Source organism: Nannobrachium achirus, assembly GCF_963921795.1.
Source record: "Nannobrachium achirus genome assembly, chromosome: 11".
Classification (NCBI taxonomy): domain Eukaryota; kingdom Metazoa; phylum Chordata; class Actinopteri; order Myctophiformes; family Myctophidae; genus Nannobrachium; species Nannobrachium achirus.
Window position 1 is genome coordinate 50,724,346 of NC_137820.1, and position 22,500 is coordinate 50,746,845.

General features: G+C 42.8%; 1 protein-coding gene across 1 annotated transcript in view; it reads left to right on the top strand.

Moving 5' to 3' along the window:
* The window catches only part of cbfb (core-binding factor subunit beta), a gene marked incomplete at its 5' end in the record, with an annotated part of 54,485 nt that overhangs the window by 24,691 nt on the left and 7,294 nt on the right, over positions 1-22,500 (top strand). The window contains 3 exons of the mRNA XM_080737149.1: positions 658-774; positions 18,940-19,056; positions 19,455-19,550. Coding sequence (XP_080593275.1) covers positions 658-774; positions 18,940-19,056; positions 19,455-19,550 — 330 coding nt within the window. The remainder of the gene's footprint in view (positions 1-657; positions 775-18,939; positions 19,057-19,454; positions 19,551-22,500) is intronic.

Genomic DNA, 22,500 nt, shown 5'->3' on the forward strand with positions numbered 1-22,500 from the left:
AGAGACAGTATTTTACATAATGAAAAAACTGACATAACATATAATATGGTTATATTGATAGGAGGATAGCAGCACAATGGTTCAGTGTGGGGTTTTTGTCCCAAAAAGAGACTGGGTTGTCCTCTTTTACTGTTTTACTTATACAGTTGACAATGCAAAAAAGGTCACAGGAACAAACAGAGAGACAGAACAATAAGCTAAGGAAGGGAAATATATGTTCAACCATCTACAGAAAAATATGTTCTTGCTGCCACATTTTTAAACGAGCATCACTGTATGTGTCACCGGACTTAATGGGATCTACCACTAAATATACAGATAAGATAAGATAAGATAAGAGAGTGGTTCTCAAAGTGGATTCCAGGGACTCAGTGGGTTCCTCTAAATTGACCCTTACAAGTCTGTAACTCTGACAATGTACAAATCACTGTCAGAGTTAAGGGGGAGACCTTGAAATGTGAAAGTTTGAGAAACGCAGAGATAAGATAAGAAGATAACAAATACAGTATTTTTTCATGTACATTATCACATTCAGCCACTCCTGCTAGAGTTTATGTATGAATTATGAATATAATCTTGACACCTAACACCAGGAGCAATCTATAGACTTGTTTCCATACAATGATGTTACATACGCATTTGAATCTCTGATTGCAGGCGTTTGTAGCTACGGGCACCAACCTCTCTCTGCAGTTCTTCCCTGCCAATCTGCATGGAGACCAGAGGCAGGCTCCTACCAGGGAGTATGTCGACTTTGATAGGGAGACAGGAAAGGTAGGTCTTACCTAATCACACGCAAGCATGCGCGCACACACACACACACACACACACACACACACACACACACACACACACACACACACACACACACACACACACACACACACACACACACACACACACACACACACATCCAGTTGCTTGTTACGTTGCATGGTGAAACCAACACAAAGAAATAAGTCTCTCCGATGTATATCTTTTTTTTTCTTGAAACCTCATCCTTCCTAAATAATTTGATCAAGCCGTGTGCCAGAAATATTTAGGTTGTTTCTCTTGATTCATATTCCTCATAAAGGTTGAAAAGAGAAGTGTAGCGTGACATTACAATTTTGAAATGATCCAAAGACAGCTTCTACTGACCACTAAACGCACACTGTTTTGCTAAGATGTTAGTTGTTCTAAATACACGCTGAGCAATGATACTGACTACCAGTCACCTCATTAAAGTCTAAAGGCTTTAGAACTGAACGCTGAAGCTTTTTAGATGTTTTCCTCCTCCCAGGCAGCCTACATGTTTACCCTGACCACCAATATGAAGCTTTAGTGAGTTGAGAAAGGGTTAAGCCCGTAATACTTTAGTTGGGTCTTGTTGTCAAGGTAATATGCATAGTAAAGTACAGTTGGCACTGTTGTTGTGTTTGTGTGTGTGTTAATTGTCTCCCTTGGCACCAGTCGTAGACTTTGTGTGCGTCTGCATTTGTGCGTGTGCGTGCGCGTGTGTGTGTGTGTGTGTGTGTGTGTGTGTGTGTGTGTGTGTGTGTGTGTGTGTGTGTGTGTGTGTGTGTGTGTGTGTGTGTGTGTGTGAGAATGTGTACAGTATGTCATTGCTGTCAGGTGGAAACCTTGTATGTCCAAAAGCAAAACCCGCTGCTATGCTCATGCACGTTATGTCTAAAACCTCATGCACATACTGGCCTGTACGGATGGATATGCCATGTGTAAATATGTACAGATATTTTTTGTTTAGTTTTTCTCGATTCTTTCTGGCTCTCCCTGTCCACCCCCTCTTCCTTTCTTCTTTCTCTTTCTGAAAACAACAAATACGATGAAGCTTAAACAAGAACGAATCAGTGCACTGTTTTACGGAATACTGTACTTGTATTTAGAAAACGTTTCAAAAGAGCTAAAATAGACGATCTACAAGTTCACAGCGTGACGCATTGTAAACTTGTAGATCGGCTACGTGTGAAAAAACAACCCGGGCACTCAGGACTGGAGTAAAAAGGAGGGAAATACTTTATTCATTAAAAGGCAACTGCCAACTTGTTTCCACCTCGGAAGATCTTCATCGGGGCGAGAGTGCCGATCTAAAATGTATATCGTCTTTTTTTACGTATTTTCTGGGCATTCGTCTGTGAAAATCCTTTTTAACCCTCAAAGAACTGGAACGCAACCGAGTCGCGTTAAATGTGTGCAAGTCTTTGAATATCTTTGACCCGATCTTGGACCCCCAAAATTACATGTATTTGGCCGAGGACCAGCATCTCAAAATATGTTGTTCCAGGGACCACCCAGAAGCAAATATTTGAGTTACAAATGTTGGCTTTTAAATAGATATATTCTTTCAAAGACTTATATATTCAAAAACATGATTTCTCAAAAATAGCAAATCTTCAAGCTCACAGCGCGGTGCCGCGCTGTGAGCTTGTATATCTGCTATTTTTCAATAGTTAAAGCATTCAATAATTCTAGGCCTAAATGGCTTTTAAATAAGGAGATAGGAGTTCTCCCGCCTGCCAGTGACGATGTGCATGTGTGTGTGAAGGCCTGTCCACGGATGCTGGCCAGCTGAAGCCAGCGCGTGGCTGGCGGCTCATTAATAATGCATTGTGGGGAATCGATGGACCTCTGCGCCCTGAGGCTGACAGACCAATCTCTCTCCGTTAATTATTTAAAAAGGCATGCCTCCTGGGCGGGTGTCAGGCATTCTGCAGATGAGGAGTCCAGGAGGGTCTGAGCCGTGTGTGTGTGTGTGTGTGTGTGTGTGTGTGTGTGTGTGTGTGTGTGTGTGTGTGTGTGTGTGTGTGTGTGTGTGTGTGTGTGTGTGTGTGTGTGTGTGTGTCTGTGCGTGCGTGCGTGTGTGCGTCCGTGCGTGTCTTAGTGTGTGTTGCTATGTTTAACAGTGAGAAAGAGAGAGAGAGAAAACTGTAGGTGGCCGTGTGTTGTGACTGTCTGCTTGTGCACGCACACGCATGTGGGAGTGTCTGTGTGTTGCAAGTTCATATACGTGTGTGTGTGTGTGTGTGTGTGTGTGTGTGTGTGTGTGTGTGTGTGTGTGAGTGTGTGTGTGTGTGTGTGTGTGTGTGTGTGCGTGTGTGTGCACGCGCATACGTGCGTGTGTGTGTAAAAGGATACCCTCTCCTCAGTCACCTCAATGGCACTCCCAAGATCAATGAAGTTTTAATGAGGCCAAAGTCATCAGAGAAAAATAAAAAGTCTCACTGCTCTTTTTATTTTCAATTCTTTGTTTGATGTGGATAAAATGACTCCAAAACTAGGAAGCTATCTAGCTATCGGTTCAAAGTTTTACAGTGTCTCACGAAAAACTGCTGAGCTGTAAGTGAAATACTAAGAAGTACATTATTATTTTATCGTATGCTGTTATAGTATTGTTTTTATGTTGTTATACATCCACCTATTGATAATTGCTAATTGGATTATGTCAATTCATTGAACCATTGTGTGGAGAAAAAGTATTTTGGCCGTACCCTTCGAGCCCAAACTCCACTATACCAGCCAAAAAAAAAAAAGAGGAAAAAGCTCCACTATTACGTTTGCTGGTCCAACTAACGGTTCCACAACTGTTCTGGTCTGGCATCAATCGTCAGGCTTCTCTCTCCGCACCCACTGAAAAACACGAGGGTTAATTGGGAACAGTTGCAGCTACTTGTCTTGATGAACCGCTTGATCTCTCTCCATCTCCCAGCCCTCTCCCAACCACGCCCCCAGCCCCCACTTACCACACAATATACTATATTCCCCCACGTTTTGCTCTCAAGAGCATCATCACTGAAGTCCTAAATGTAAGATGTCCTTATTGTGGACATGATGTCATTATAGGTGAAACTATATTCCAATAGTAATCACTGATAGAGTGTTTGTTCAGTAACAGTGGTCTCTCCAGCTCTTTAGTAAAAAAAGAATATGCATTTTCAGGTTGGGATACCAATTTTATCCAGAGAGAATGCAACAAAGTTTTTATCAGCTTCAGTTTAATAGTGTTCCATTCCAGTTTTTGTCCTGTATTGTGTATTGTGTATCTCTCCTGCAAGCTGGAGAGCACACAATAAATAGCGTTGTTGCGACGTGTTATTATGGCAAAGAGATTTGGTGTAGAGGGAGAAAAGGAGAGGACCCAGTATAGAGCCCTAGGGGACGCCGGTCAACAAAGCATAGGGTTTGCTCCATACACATTTACTGTGTATTTAGTGTGTATTCAAAGTGTCAAACTTGAGGATGTGTGATGATGATTATAACTCATAGTGTGACCATGATAGCCACCCTCTCCAGCCAAGCCTCACCAACAGACACTCTCTTCTGCTTCCTCTACATCACTGTTTACCATGGGCCGGGACCCATCTTTATGGTTATGCGAGTACATATCCATTTTGTTTGTTTTCCTATTTTTGTGCAACTAATAAAAAAAAGTAATGAATGTATTTTATGGCGAACATTTTTCATACATACTGTACATAAGAAAAGTCAAAGAGATTCCATAAAAATACAATTATTTAAAAAAGAATTCTAAGAAGTAGTTAAAATAGCAGATCTACATGTGAGCTTGTAAATCGGCTATTCTAACTAGTTTGGGTCACGGGGGAGACATCAACTTTCTGTTTTTGGTCTTGAGCTACAGGGACGTGCAGAGAATGTTAGAGAGGCAGGGGCTGAAATCTCTAAAAGGCCCTTTTGGTGGAAATATCGAAAATGAACTAAGCATAATCAAGTCAATACTGGAGATGTGGCCTAGAGCATGGATTTCTACACAGAGAGGGCAATTCTTTCAACATAAGACACTGCATTCAAGTTCAGGAGAGTTTGGACAAGGCAATTCCCTTGAATGCTGCCTTCAGGTATGGCATGGAAAGAGGTCATTTGCATTTCTTTCACCATAGTGAAAACTGCATTCATGGTCTGGAGAGGGCACTTTTTACAGACGGATAAAAGGGCATGTCTATGTGTGCACGTGCCTGTTGAGCTGCAAAGTTTGGGAGCCACTGCTCTACATCCAGTGGACACCATTTTTTCCTCCCTCCCTCCCTCCCTCCATCCCTCTCTCTTCTTGCTCCCATCCTTTCTCCTTCCATCACTCTTCCTCCCACACACTCCCTCTCTACGCTCCCTCTCTCATTTCCAAACACAATCTGCCAAACCACAAAAGTAGCAAAGCCAGGTTAAACTTGGTGATTGGATGTAAGCCTGTTTGTGTGTGTGCGTGTGTGCGTGCATGCGTTTTGGTTTGGTTTGGTTCTAGGCATTCAGTGGTAAACCCGCTCACACACACACACACACACACACACACACACACACACACACACACACACACACACACACACACACACACATGCGCGCGCAGCGCGCAAACACACAAAGTAGAGAGTTGAAGGCCCCTGTTGTCATTACGCTCTAATGGCATCCAGCTGTGGAAGAGGTTAATTTTAGTGGTAGCATGAGCATCTAGCTCACTAGCATTTAGCCTGTCGTAGTGTCGTAGGCTATTAACTCTACAGTTAGATTTGATGTATCATTGGTTGTTTTGTTACGTTTAATAATAGAGGTGTTAGCTAATTCCTTCACTAGAACGATAGATTTGCCACCTGTGACTGGATTTCCTTCTATATAATTTTAGCATGCAATTATTATTTTTGTCAACATTTGATTATAGGATAAAATGAATGAGACTTACATTAATTTGTAGATCAATTGCAATTATTGTTTTCATTATTGCAGCCATTGTTGACAGACACACTCATCAATGACAGTGTTTGACAACAAGTACATCTTAGCAGTAGTAGCCTACTTAGTAATCAGCTTGATAGCATGAATGAATGGATGAATGAATTAATGAATGAATGCATGATTGAATGAATGAATGAATGAATGAATGAATGAATGAATGCATGAATGAATGAATGCATGAATGCATGAATGCATGAATGCAGGTGAATAGCAGCATGAAAACTGATGGTACAGTGGAAATAACAGTAACAAGTAGTGCAATAAAAGCGAGCAGTGACACTAAAGTGCTGATGTGTATATTGGCAACAATGCAGTGTAATTACTGTGATATTACACAGCCAAATCCTCAGTGTTAATACATCCATTTGTAACGCTGAGAGTGTATACATGACATGTAATCATATATATATATTTTTCTTTTCTTTTTTAACCCAAGGAGTTTCACTGTGTAGGTCCAGCTTGATGCCTGCCCTGCAGGCACAAAGGACTGGCTTTGAACTTGATGTTGGTGTGTGATAAAGGACAGCGTAGCCACGCTTTAACTTGGCGTCTTAATTCGAAAGGAACAATGGTGTCAGATAATGGATCTTCTGAATCGTGTGTGTGTGTGTGTGTGTGTGTGTGTGTGTGTGTGTGTGTGTGTGTGTGTGTGTGTGTGTGTGTCCGTATCCATTCACACATGCATGTGTGTGTGTGTGTGTGTGTGGTGTCATGTTCCCTTTCCAACGGAAGCCACTCCATTGGTGCATGGCTTGTCTGTGACATCATCAAAGCCAGACCACTAATTGGTTCCCTCTGCTACCGCTGCTGTAGCAGCAGTGTGTGTGTGTGTGTGTGGGGCGTGCACGCACGTGTGTGTGTGTGTGTGTGTGTGTGTGTGTGTGTGTGTGTGTGTGTAGGTGTGTGTGTGTGTGTGTGTGTGTGCGTGCGTGTGAATGCATGTGTCCATTCCTGTGTTCTGTGTGCAGTGTGATATGTGTTTATACATTCATAGTATATACCAGTAAGTTATTTTTTCACATACTGGACTGGACCACACCGCCTTTTACACATGCGCAGCCATGCACTCGCACACACACACACACACACACACACACACACACACACACACACACACACACACACACACACACACACACACACACACACAAAGAAGGCTCCTGCACAGGGTTTCACATTTCCTGCTTGTACTGTAGATCAATGGCCACACCTACTTCCACAAGGCTTTGCAACTCCCACACAGACATATATACAGTATATATGATGCTGCGCTTTGCCGTTATGTCTGTATGTTACAACGTTTGCTGGGGGAAAAGGAGTGCGTGTAAAGTTAGAAGAGAGACGGACAGATAGAGAGAGGGAGGTCAAACTGGTGTGAAATCCAGCATGTGTGTGTCACCTTCATTCTGCTGTTCTTAGTCCCCCGCCCTTTGGGCCAGCTGACAGGAGTGTTTCTCATTCTCCCAGCCTGTGGTCCTGGTCCCCACAGGCCTCAAGATGCCCACCATTGTGCTGGGTCCCCGAGCACTCCAAGGTAGCATGTCAGTTAACCACGATAAACCCAGTATGGTTGACCCGAGTCCCTCAGGGTTTTCTATTGTGGGGAAAGCCTTTGGTTTATTGTTGAAAATAGACGATGAACAAGCTTGGAAGCAGTGCAACGTGTGCGGCGTGTTGTAAGCTCGCAGATGCTGGGGTTTAAGTGGTTAAATGCTTTGAGAGATTGTTGATGGACAGTTGTTCCATGTTGCCTGCATGGCAATTTGCATATCGTCAAAACCGATCCACTGATGATGCGATTGCCATGTCTTTCCCCACTGCCCTCTCTCACCTAGACGAGGGCAACAGATACAACATAAACATATGCGTGCAAATACTGTTTTATGGTCTATATAATATATACAGCTGAGCATTAAACAGTATAGTTCCTGCCAGACTGGAGTCTACACAGAGCTCAGTGACACGTTATTTGGAATTGCACCCGAGTTCTGGGCAAACCCCGCCTCAGTGACATACAGTAGGCCTGCACCATGTGCAGCTGGACACTGGGCTTCCTCTTGGCCCACGGTCAGGAGCTGAGAATCCATATGGGCATTCCCATATGAAGTCCTGTTAGATATGGGCTTAATAATGATGACATCAGGGATCCCCATATATGGGCATAAAAGGGATTATGTTAGAGTGGTTCCCATGACATCACAATATCTTTTATGCCCATACATGGAGATCACTATCTGAACCAGCCACACAGATATGTGCCATGTCTTGGCCATCTGGCCAGTGATATATATCGATGACATCAGGGATCTTCATATATGGGCATAAAAGGGATTCTGGGGAATACCCATATATGGACTTTTACATAGGTGATGTCACCTGTGATGTCACAGTGATGTGTCAAGGGAACCACAGTGTCAGGCGTGACCTTCAGAAGATGTGCCGGACATCACAGTGACACCAGAGCATAATGTCAGAGTGGCATACCCATAGACTGTAAGAATGTGTACATGTCTAACATGCGGACAAGCTGTGAAGTTTCTCATAGTAAACTTGCGACCTACGGTCGCAATAAAAAGACTTGTGTGGATGACAGAGACATTAGAGTGAAACTAAGCATGTCGATGTAATTACTGCACGTCCTCTCTCACCCAAAACGTACACAAAATCAAACATACAGAACTAAATAAAACGTCCCATAAGACGTCACATTCCAAAGCTTTGCTGTTGAAAGAATAAGAGAATGTGAAAATCTGTAAAGGCTGAAAATGACCAGGCTGTCCTGTGGTGGACTAAGATAAAGACCATGTGCTGTATGCAGTAAAATCCTCAGTGTTTAACTTAACTCAGAGAGTGTGCAAATGTTTCTGAGTTACAAATGGATCAATTCACACCGAGTATCTTACTGTGTTGTGGTAGTTTCATGGGTTCAAGCTCTCTTTTAAAATACATCTCGTTTATCACCTCTATATAGTAGCTCTGATCTGAAACAACCATGGAACATAGAACCTTTCTTTACTGTGGATTACAGTAGGTCACATTGGCATAGCCTAGTATTATAATTATGGGCTGAAGAAACAGAGGAATGACTGGAGGTCAAGCATGACGTGGGACCATACCATTATATTTCTACCATTAGAAAGGTTGTGTGCGTGCGTGCGTGCGTGTGTGTGCGCGTGTGACTGCGTGTGTGTGTGTGTGTGGTCTAGACCAGTGGCTCTCAAAGAGGATTCCAGGGACTCTGTGGGAGCCATTATGGGGGTCTAAATTGACCCATACAAGTCTGTAACTCTTAAACAGCATACAAATGGAACCAAATGGACCCCAACGGGACCATTTGGTTCCATTTGTATACTGTCAGAGTTAAGGGGAGACCTTGAAACACAGACAATAGTCCAGACAATAGTCCAGTAGACGTTGGGCTATAGGATTAAGAGCAGGAGGCCAGTAACAGATCTCCACCTGCTGCTGTTGTGACTACAGCACCTGTTCACACCTGACACACCCACCTGCTACTGCCTCATTGTTCCTCTGTCTCTCATTTGCTACTGCTTTGCATCTCTTCCTGGTCATTTATCAAGTTCATTCACCATTTCTCTGTGTGTAGTCTGTTCCTCTGCTGGCCGGGACGAGGGTAGTGACGAAAAATAGCAATCCAGGACTCTTTGGAGGCCCTGTAATTTGAATGAGTGGACTTTAAATCCTTGGATGGCAATGAACCTTTTAGCAGTTGTATAAAGTAGTACTGTGCTTAAGTACAATTTTGATGTACTTTTACTTTACTTTCCAATTTTCTGTTGTGATGCATTGTGTGCTTGTAGATCTGCTATTTTCAAAAAAATATATATGCATTTTGAAAATGAGACTAGTATATTTCCATTGCCAAAAAACTTTGTACTTATGCTCATGCTCATGTGAATAACCCTAACCCAGACTTTTACTTAACAGAGTATTTTTACAAAGTTGTATTGATACTTACTACTACTAATATTAGTACTTTTTCCACCACTGCTTTTGAGTTCAAAGTCGTCATCTCTAACACTGACTGACTGCATGCCATCCATTGTGTGGAGCCTAGCCTGTACAGTGGGCATAAAAGAAGAGCCTCTGTGTGGCAGGGCAGGGGGTATGAATCAGAGATGATGCATTTGTTTGGACTGTGGTTGTCCAGCCTCTCACTGCTGGACACTTTGTACTGTAAATCTCCACAGGGTTCATTTCACTCTGAGACGATGTATTTTCTTTACGACATCGATATCGGCCGATGTGTCACGATTTCTGACCACCTGTCATCATAAAAGTTTTCAAAACATTTCAAAAACAGCAGATCTAACTTTTGCGACTCATTTGCGACTATTTGAGAAACCTTTTGAATATAGCTTAAGTGGTTAAAATTGTATCCATTAAAAACTGATTTGGTTATTTCTTTCTTTTTTGTTTGCTTTTAAATGAAATGTTCTGTATTAGAAAATGTTTGACTATTTGACAAAATATCAGTCAAAACATTGAGCGATAATGTGACTGAAAGCTGTTTACAGATGTGTTGAAGGCATTGTTTAGATTGAAAGACAGATTTGGTGAGAAAGTGGTGGGAGATGAAAGAGGACAGACAGAGAACAAGAGCATGAGTCGCCCTTGAATTGCTGCTGACTCAGACGCACACTCGTGTTTATTGTGTGGAACACATGCATGGATGTGCACACACACACACACACACACACACACACACACACACACACACACACACACACACACACACACACACACACAGACACACACAAAAACCCATGTTTACTGTGTGTCTGTGTGAACAGAGACACAGCTCCAGACAGTCATTGATGTAACATTCTTCTGGATAATAACATAATTATTGCTCCAAATAAGTTTTTGCCTCAAGCTCAGACACCACACACACACACACACACACACACACACACACACACACACACACACACACACACACACACACACACACACACACACACACACACACACAGACTGACACCCACGAGGTGTGAGTGAACACAAAGGGTTTCTGTGTTTTCAGCCCTTCTGAAATTTGCCAAGCAAGGTCTGTCACCCACTCTTTGCTATGGATACACACACGCAGGCACGCACACACGTGCGCGCACACACACACACACACACAAACACACACACACACACACACACACACACACACACACACACACACACACACACACATTCAAATAAACAAGAAACACAAAGAACAGGCACATGGGTTTTATTCCTCAGATAGTTGTTCTGACTGGATGGTTGGCAAAAGTCTGAATGAAAGGCCCGTGTGCCAGCACATACAACCACACACACACACACACACACACACACACACACACACACACACACACACACACACACACACACAAAAGCTCACTTGCACAATGTAAGCACAGCTTAGAATGAGGAACAGTAGTAGACAGTAAAATCTGGAGTGTTCCTTAAAGGAGTAGTGACTTTTTTTCTACTGATTACCGGTACTCATGCCATGGACACTTGAGTTCAATAATATTTTTCACATTCCTAAGACAAAAAAGTGAGTATAGTAAATTTACCACCATTGATTCCGGATCATTGGGGGTAAATTTATTGTAATGAAATTATTGTCTTAGGAATGCGACTAAAACTAAAAAATATTATTGAACTAAAGTCTCCAAGGCATGAGTAATCAATAGAAAAAAAGTCATTTTGGGGTGAACTACTCCTTTAACTACATGTACACTATTCTGCAAAAATAAAACCTGTGACATGCAGGATTGATCCAATTTAAAAAAAGAAAGAATAACTGGTGGTTCCGGTGGTTGGTTCCGGTTGGCGTCGCATTGTTTTTGTCCTCACATAATGTGAATCTAGTCTTACTACAACTTAGAATAAAAGATGAACATACCAAACGATTATTATAGCAAAAGGAACAAAACGATTATACCAATTTAAACCAATTTGAAACTAAGGGAATCATTTTGGAGGTGCACGTTGGTTCAATTCACATGATTATTTCCGCTCCGACCGGATAAGAAACCCGAAAATGTTATTGATCCCAGGCTACAGTGTAGGTACAAAGCGCAATAATAAACAAAAACAATGAATCCGCTGGCCCTGGCATCAGACAGTGTGCTTCTATGACATGTGCTCTGACTGACAATATGTCTTGACCCGCTTCCCTGATCTCGCGCAATTAGATGTCAAACGACGATTGATTGGCGTCTTATGTTGTACCGTGGTTAGTCTCCCGACCAAGATGCGGAAAGGATTCATAATCGCGATATGATCTTATAATCTCGCATAGTGAGCATCGTGAAAGACAAAAAGGTTGTGTAGTTTTGATCCCGGTTTTACGGGTACATTTTTGCGGCCGGAACACACCAGAGACATGTGCGCGTGACGCACGCGAGCCACGCACACACGCAAATGGATCTGGGTTCCATAATCCTGTTGCATACTGTATGCTCAAGATGGCTGCCGTAGATGCCTCAACTCCACCTCAGTTATAGCCTACAGCTTAATGTTATCTTTGTAGCATCACCGCGCTGAGTCTCGCATGCAGTACTCTGTGGAAATACATAATTCCAAACAGCTCTATCAAAACATAGTCCGACAGCCATCTTAGGTGTCCCTCTAAGAATGTAGCAAACCAGGAAGTGGAAGAAGGAAGGCAGAGCTCTCTGTGGCTCTGCTTCTCAGTGAGTTAAAATGGTCTCATATCTGGCCTGTCCTAGTCCTCTGTGCACGTGTGTGTGTGTGTGTGTGTGCACGTGTGTGTGCACGCGCGTGTGTGCGTGTGTGTGTGTGTGTGTGTGTGTGTGTGTGTGTGTGTGTGTGTGTGTGTGTGCTTGCATGCATGCATGCGTGCGTGTGTGCATAATATGCGTGCATTAAATTGATGGCACTTTTATAAGTAGTTTGAATTTCTCCCCGCTTCTATGCTTTTTCACAGTGTGCTTCTGTGTGTGTGTGTGTGTGTGTGTGTGTGTGTCAGTCGAGTCAGTAAATGGATGTGGGGGTTGACATGGCTCTCTCAGAGGAAGTCTGTGGTTGGGCCGTTTCTCCATATTTTCCTCTCACACAAGAACCCACACACAGATACATACATGCATACGTACACAGTCTCTCTCTCACACACACACACACACACACACACACACACACACACACACACACACACACACACACACACACAGTATATACATATTTTTGCTGTCAGTTCCACTGAAGCTTTCTTCTAAAAGCCTTATGCAGACCCACAAATGTGGGAGCCATCTTTCCCCCTCGCCCTCTCTCTCTCTCAGACACACACGCACGCACGCACGCACGCACGCACGCACGCACGCACGCACGCACGCACACACACACATACACACACACACACACACACACACACACACACACACACATACACACACAAAACTCGACATTCTGTTCTTTTGAGCCATTGCGGTCTCCTCAGCAGCCCCAGTGCAATGTGGGTAGTTGTGGTAAAAGAGGCCCCTGTGAGAGACTGTCCAAAAATAGCCTGAGTAAAAATGCAGGAACGTGGACATATCCCTGTATCACACAAAACAAATCTAGCGCTTGTCTGTGTGTTTGTGTGTGTTTGAATTTGTTAATATATTCCTAAGCAGTTGTTTACTCAGATAGAAATAGTACAGATGTGCTCCTTTATATATATCTGCACCAGACAACACACAAACAAACACACACACACACACAGGCCATGATTTATCTTCATGGTCTTTTTAATACTTTTCATTGGTTCAATATCTATATTTTCACTTTCACTTAAAAAGGTGGTTCAATATTTATATTAGAAAACACACAGGGAGACCACTTTCACTTAAAAGGGTTTTTAAAAATAGCAACAATACCAGATCTAAAAGTTCATAATGCGTCATGACTCATGATGTGACACATTGTGAGCTTGTAGGTTTTGCTACTTTTGTGTGATACTGTACTGTTACTACTGTAGTATGACGAAGTTGGGCATTTTTTTGTCCAAAAATAACAAACATATCGTCGTTGTCGGGTGAAAACCGTGTACGTCCAAAACCGTTCGTTTTGCATTCATCATTTTAAAAATGATTTAAGCTAGTGAAAATAGCCGATCTACAAGCACACAACGCCTCGCACCGCGAGGCGTTGTGTGCTTGTAGATCTGCTGTTTTCACTACTTTTGTGCGACGGCCTTGTATGATGATGCAGGGCTTTACTTTGCGAAAGAACATACACATTTGAAACTTGGAGATAGGAGGATTCTGCCCCGACAACGACGATATATTAAGTTGAAATATGGGGGGCTCAATGGCTGTGTGGTACATACCACATACCATATTATAGGCTCTCTGATGTAACAGCGAGTCCTGGGTTCGATTCTCGAGCCTAGCAAACCCTTACTAACTCCTTCCCCGTTTCCTGTCAGTCTTCACTGTCAATAAAGAGGCAGAAAAGCCCCAAAAATATCAGGGAGAAAAGGTTGGTTTCTGCCCAACAGCACCGATATGTTTGAGGCCTGCCAACAGACATGTTCATACACTTCTGTGATTACTTATTCAAAGCATTGTTCAAAAGACACACTCTCTCTCTCTCTCTCTCTCTCTCTCTCTCTCTCAATGACATGCAAAACAGGACCAGAAACGCAGACTAAAAAGACAATGAATGTGAAGTCCAAATGATGCATTGGTAAAGATGTAACAGGACACATAAAATGTATCTCCTCTCTTACTCAATAGCCGACAGTGTTTTAATGTGCCTACACTTTAAACACTCTCTCTCATTTATCTCTGTTAGTGTAGAAATGTAATCAAATTGGTCCGTACGCATCCATTTTATTGCCTTTCAAAGTTACAAATTGATAAATGAACACAGGATTGTATTGTGCACAGTTCAGGGTGAAACAATTCAATAGATCTTTGGAACAATTCTATGAGGTATTGAGGTTCTATGGAACTCACTCCCAGCCCACATCAAAGCTGCCCCAACCCTCGCCTTGTTTAAAACCACCCTCACAACCCACCTCTTCAGACTTGCATTGCATTCCCCACCTAATTCCAAAGCCCCCTTTTTTGGAGCGGTGTGGAACAGTGCTCCCAATGGATAGCTTTGTGTTGTCTCCCTGTCCCATCCAGCATAAATAGCTGCAATGACAACGGTTGACGAGAAGAGGGCACTGTTACGCAGCCTAGCCACACCAATACTGTACTGTAAACTACTGACTGACAGGAACAGATTGAGAAGGGCATTGTTGTTGACACAGGCACACACACACACACACACACACACACACACACACACACACACACACACACACACACACACACACACACACACACACACACACACACACACAGGGTATACATGTAGCTGCTCAGATTCACCGCTCTATTTCGAACCGAGGTTAGATTTTTTTCTTTGCATTTTACCAAACATCACACTTGAGCTAACTCCACTATAATTAGAGATTTTCGTTTTCATGGATTGACTGCTAAATGCAATCTATGCATGTGCTGCAAAATACATATATATTCAGACCGCCGGATTCATTTGTATTATTTCACCTGCCTACTTTCTAAACCCAATGTGGACAAAACCCACTTTCTTTTATGTTAAAGATTACATTGTTGAAATAGGTCATGAAGTTTAATACGGGATACCTAGACCTAGAGAGAAGGGGAGGGAGAGAGAGCGAGGGAGAGAGAGAGAGAGAGAGCGACGGAGAGAGAGAGCGAGAGCGGCTGTTAAAACTGGGGAATTGTTATTTCACCCCACACTGTAAAAGTCCTTGGTGTTAATGTAACTCTTGAAGAGTTTACAAATGACCCTTAAAGGTCAATTTCTACACCCACCCACCTACCCACACACATGCACATTCCTCTGCCTTTCCCTCACCTCCAGCAACCACACACGCATGCACAAACACACACACATGCGTGTGCACACACACAGACACACGTGCGTGCAACACACACACACACACACACACACACACACACACACACACACACACACACACACACACACACACACACACACACACACACGTGCACACAAGGCCTCACTGTTATTGAGTGGCTAACATTGCTGTCTACCTGGCACAGAGCCATCACGATATAACAAACCAAAGAATCCAGACAGGGACAGTCTGTCAGTCTGTCTGTCTGTCTTGGTGACAGTCTGCCTTTGTGGACTGGGTTTATTTCTGATCAACATACAGTAGTAGTACACTGTCAAAATCCACTGTGTTAATTTAACTTTGAGTGTACAAATGTAACCAAATGGACCTGTAATGGTTCCTTTGGTTACATTTGCCCACTCTTACAAATGAATGAATGAACACTGAGGACTTTACTATGTAGGGTTGAGGGGCCAGAGCTTTATGTATCTTTATGAGAGATCAATCGGTATGGGTCAGATTTTAATAGGACAATGGCAAAAGAATTAATGCTCTCTGATATTTCTGCCATTTGATAATTTTTTAAACTACTTCATGCTGAAATGAACAAAGCCCCTTTCTTTTCTCTTTATGGACTGTGTTGACTGAACTGTCTATCTGTACAGTATGTATTATAATCAGAACAAGACAGAGCAGATGCTACTATGCATACTCCATTGTTGTTCTGTTTGAACTCCACACCCAACTTTAAATCTGTAGAATAAACACAGATGCATTACTGCTGTGATTCTCTGTGTAGGCAGGGGGGTCCTTGAGGGGCTCCCCCCCCCCCCCCCCACACACACACACACACACACAGCCAAATGATTTATAGTTAGGAACCAAATGGACCCTTGCGTGTCTTTATCCCTTGAGTGTCAAACCGGGGTCCTTCTATTTAAAGAGGTTGTGAAAGACTGCATTAGTGTATTCAACACTGATATTTGTTTTGAAGCGTTACAGTATATATCAGCCTGTATGTATTCCAGGCTCCTCTTCTCTCTTCTCGTTTTTCTCTGCTAAAGCATGAGGTCATTTTCTAAATGCTGTATATACTAGGAAAAAAACGACCCATGGTTTTAAATGACGTGAGGTTTTTCATTCAATATCAACTTGCAGCTCCTTTTATAAAGTTTCTGCCATAAACGTTTTTGAAATGATGGCTGTCTCATTTTCAAAATGAATGTAAATCGCACTGGGGCTCTGTTTGATAACATGTCATCTACATTTGCATAAGAGAACTGCAAAATGATCTGATCTTGTGTCCAAACACTGTTCCCAACAAAGAAAGACAGGGAAAGAGACACACGATAAACAAAATTCACAGAAGCCAAATCCCAGAGAGACAGCAATCTGCGTCACTGTGGTTAAAATAAGAAGTCTAGTTTGAGCTGAATAGAACTGTTGAAACCATCGACCCTGGAAAAGACCCTGAAATAAACACATACGCACGCACATGCACACGCACACGTACACGCACACACACTAGACTCATCCACCACAATTACCCCCAGATACAGTTGAAACAAAGGACCCTCTAGGCGTTTCCCCGGGACACAAACTAGTGAAAAAAGCAGATCTACAAGCTCACAACATGTCACGTTGTGAGCTTGTCGGCTATTTGGCTATTTTCAATACTTAAAACATTTGTTATTTTTTCTTAGATTTTTCTTTGATTTCTTCAAGAAATAACAGAAAACAATATTGGGTTTTGTTTTTAATTCATGAAGAAAATTGCTTTTTGGGGAATGTTTTTTGAAAATGTTTTGAAATAATAATAATTACTAAAACAAAATGTAAGAAACAAAAAATTAAGGTACCCATAAAAATGTGTCCGCGACCCACATATAGGTCCCGACCCAGTGCTTGGGAACCAGTGCTCTAGGGCACTGTTTCCCAAATACTGGGTTGGGACCCATTTGTGGGTTTGGGTTCTCAACCTTTTTTGTTACAAGGAGTGGACCCCCAGTTTGATATGCAAAAGAACATCCCACTCTGAGTGTGTGAAACAGGTCCATTTGGTTCCATCTGTACACTCTCAGAGTTACAGACCTCATAAGGGTCCATTTGGACTCCTAGTGGTCCCCAAGTGCTCTTGTTTCCTACATTTTGTTTTTAATTATTTCTAAATATTTTCAAAGAATTCACCTTTTTGAATCCATTAATTAGAGGGGTAAGAAATATACTCTGAAGAAGTAGTGAAAATAGCAGATTTGCTAGCTCTGCATCATGCAACACGTCGCATTTCCTTAGCGGGAAGGGGTGCCCATGTCAATGAGGTTCTCCAAATTAACTACAACAGGTTTCGCACTGCCTATGGTTGTTGTTGTTGTAGTTTGAACTCCAGTAAAACAGAGAACCTCATCTTGTATTGCACGCTCAAATGTTTGTGTGGTAGAATCCCTATTTTCAAAACGCCTCGTGCTGTGGGGCATTGTGAGCTTGTAGATCTGCTATTTTTGGCAAAGATGTTTGGTGTATTGTAGTGGGGAAAAAAGAGCAGACCAAGTACAGAGCCAAAGGAGTGTTTAAGTGGTAAAATGTCAAACAAGTCTATGAAGCTATCAATGAAATCTATGAAAAGGTTGGATCTGCAACACAATATTATACAATACGTAGTGGAGCTCCCTTCTTCATCTCTCTCTCGGCTGAGGGGTCCTTGACCTGAAAAAACTTTGAAGACCCCTGATCTAGACAAACAGCTGTTGGCTTGTTACTGAATGAATTGTAATTTTGTGTGACGCCACAGCTAGGCTGCGCTGACAAGCTAGGCTGCGCTCCTTAGTAGCTGATGACATGACATGGTTCTTCAGATCTGGCTTGATACATTAGTCTACAGTTCACAGGAAATGTGTCTAAAATGGCTCCCCAGATGATTATCATGGAGAAACATCAGATTCTTTATTATAGGCCTATTCTGTTCTGAGAGTGTCCTTTATAGCGCCTTTATCCAAGGTGCTTTACAGAGATTGTGCATTAATTACATTCACCCATTCACACTCACATTCATGCACTGATGGCGGAGGAAACCATGCAAGGCACCAACCTGCTCACCGGGAGCAACTAGGGGTCAGAGTCTTGCTCAAGGACTCTTCGACACTAACTCTAGTCGAACTGAGAACCCTCCGTGTTCTAATGACGGTTTCTCTAACCCTGAGCCACTGCAATCATTTTAACCACTTTATCCATCATTTTTTTTCCTCTCTCTCTCTCTCTCTCTCTCTCGCTCTCTCTCTCTCTCTCTCTCCCCTGTCTGTTTGCAGGTGCATTTAAAGGCTCCCATGATCCTGAATGGGGTGTGTGTCTTATGGAAGGGTTGGATCGACTTACAGAGGCTGGATGGGATGGGCTTGCTGGAGTATGATGAGGAGAGGGCGCAGGTAGCACACACACACGCGCACACACACACACACACACACACACACACACACACACACACACACACACACACACACACACACACACACACACACACACACACACACACTCACACACACATACTGTACCAGCCTGTCAGCTTACCGCATGACCTGCTTATGCTATACTGTATATTACACATGTATTCATTAAACACTTGAATCCCAGCGTCCATATTCTGGGGGGAACATTTGGAAAAGATTGCAGAAATACAAGCTGGTAGATCAGCCATTTTGGTCAAATTGGTGGTAAAAAGCAGGTCCGCTTCACTAAGACTACAGGATTTAACACTTCTCTTGCCAACCCCGAGTTTCCCGAGTTTGGGCCGTTTTTGAAGAAAAAAACATTTCTTTTTTTCCAGCAAGAGGATGCTCTGGCCCAGGCAGCGTTTGAAGAGGCTCGACGCAGAACCCGAGACTTCGAGGACAGAGAACGATCACACAGAGAGGATCTGGAGGTGAGAGGGGCGGGCTGGGGCCAGGGGAAGACTTAAAGGAGCAGTAAGTAGACCAGGGGTGGGCAACTTTGATGATGGCGAGGGCCACTATATTTTCACCTTCACTCCAGAGGAACACATAGCATATTGCTATGTCCTATTTTGTCATTCTAGTATCTCATACAAAAGAAGCAAAAAATAGCAGATCGGCTTTTTTGCTTCTTTTGAATTGGAATCCTGAATATTTATTTTTTATTTTTTTATTGGAATCCTGAAATTTAACATTTTGATTTAATTTCAAACACATTTAATTATATACTCATGTTAACTTTATGAACTTCAAAAGGGTCTCCTATTATTGACCGATGACCCGGTCATCAAATTGTTCACTCATGAACCCTACCCCCAAAACTCCACAATTCTGGCTAGTTTGAAAGTGTATCAGATATTTCACTTGCACTGCGGGATACATCTGAACCTGAATCTCAAGAAAGAGGATCGCTGTCATTTGAAATGATCACCCATCTACGATTCCGGATCTTATTAGATATCGTCTTCGTCTGCGAGGGCCCTTGGCTTAGACTCATACTGCCAGGCAACCTGCTTCTATGCTTTGGGGGCTTACTTAGACTGCGATGTGGTTGTGTTTTTTCAATGTTTTTTCCTTCCTCTTATATATAATTTGTGCTAATCTGTGTGTTAAACGTGCTTATGTAATAGGTTTAGTGCATGATCAGTTTGACCATTCATCTACTTGATTTGATTTGATTTGATATTACTGACTGATTGATTGATTGATTGATTGAGTAAATTATGCCAGGTGTCCCAAAAGCCTTATCAGGAAATGTAGTTTGCTGTTCACTTTATAAATACTCAGATATGACATAGATGAATTACCATATTAAATACTGAGTGTGAATACACACTAGACTGTTTCCTTAAAACGAAATGTCCCCGGAAAAATGTCTGCAGCTGCAGTTATGAAGTCTGTTTACAGAGGTACTATTTGGCCGTTATCATATCATACACTATAAGGTATGTGACAATACACTCCATTGAAGATAAACAACTCCACAACAAACTACAGTTCCCAGCAAGGCTTTGGGGAGGTCGGGGGCATCTTCTCGAGGTTGACACCCTAAGAATGAACCCCAAATTGTTTATCTTTTTAGGACCCTGTGGTTTCTAAAATCTGGGACTGATGACAAACACAGACAGACAGCCAGCAGAAAAGAACAGGGTCTGTGTCCTCCACTTCTCACCATCTATCATACTGTCATGCACTAAACCGCCCTGTGCCTGCGTGTGTGCATGCGTGTGTGTGTGTGTGTGCATGCATGCGTGCACGTGTGTGTGTGTGTGTGTGTGTGTGTGTGTGTGTGTGTGTGTGTGTGTGTGTGTGTGTGTGTGTGTGTGTGTGTGTGTGTGTGTTTGTCTTTATGTGTATGAAAGTTCATACCAGCATGTGTTGTGCATGCATTGCATTGTGCATTCTATGATACACACACACACACACACACACACACACACACACACACACACACACACACACACACACACACACACACACACACACACACACACACACACACACACACACACATGGTGGCACATGATCCAAAGAAACAAGAGAAAAAGAGAGTGAGCACAGGGGGTAAAGGAGAGAGAGAGAGAGAGAGAGAGAGAGAGAGAGAGACATCAAATGAAGGCTTTCATCTCTGTGGTCTCATGTTTCTCCCCTGAAGCTCTCAGAGGAACAGAGAACTTCCTGTCTCCTCCTGAATCAATATGAACCACTCATATTATCCACCCCAACCCTGGTCCACACTGTGTAAAATACCAGGTTCATTATCCACCCTAACCCTGGTCTACACTGTGTAAAATACCAAGTTCATTATCCCCCCCAACCCTGGTCCACACTGTGTAAAATACCCTGTTCATTATCCACCCTAACCCTGGTCTACACTGTGTAAAATACCCTGTTCATTATCCACCCTAACCCTGGTCCACACTGTGTAAAATACCAAGTTCATTATCCCCCCCAACCCTGGTCCACACTGTGTAAAATACCCTGTTCATTATCCACCCTAACCCTGGTCTACACTGTGTAAAATACCCTGTTCATTATCCACCCTAACCCTGGTCTACACTGTGTAAAATACCAAGTTCATTATCCCCCCCAACCCTGGTCCACACTGTGTAAAATACCCTGTTCATTATCCACCCTAACCCTGGTCTACACTGTGTAAAATACCAAGTTCATTATCCCCCCCAACCCTGGTCCACACTGTGTAAAATACCCTGTTCATTATCCACCCCAACCCTGGTCCACACTGTGTAAAATACCAAGTTCATTATCCTCCCCAACCCTGGTCCATACTGTGTAAAATACCAAGTTCATTATCCACCCCAACCCTGGTCCATACTGTGTAAAATACCCTGTTCATTATCCACCCCAACCCTGGTCTACACTGTGTAAAATACCAAGTTCATTATCCACCCTAACCCTGGTCTACACTGTGTAAAATACCCTGTTCATTATCCACCCCAACCCTGGTCCACACTGTGTAAAATACCCTGTTCATTATCCACCCCAACCCTGGTCTACACTGTGTAAAATACCAAGTTCATTATCCACCCCAACCCTGGTCTACACTGTGTAAAATACCCTGTTCATTATCCACCCCAACCCTGGTCCACACTGTAAAATACCAAGTTCATTATCCCCCCCAACCCTGGTCCACACTGTGTAAAATACCCTGTTCATTATCCACCCCAACCCTGGTCCACACTGTGTAAAATACCAAGTTCATTATCCTCCCCAACCCTGGTCCATACTGTGTAAAATACCCTGTTCATTATCCACCCCAACCCTGGTCTACACTGTGTAAAATACCAAGTTCATTATCCACCCTAACCCTGGTCTACACTGTGTAAAATACCCTGTTCATTATCCACCCCAACCCTGGTC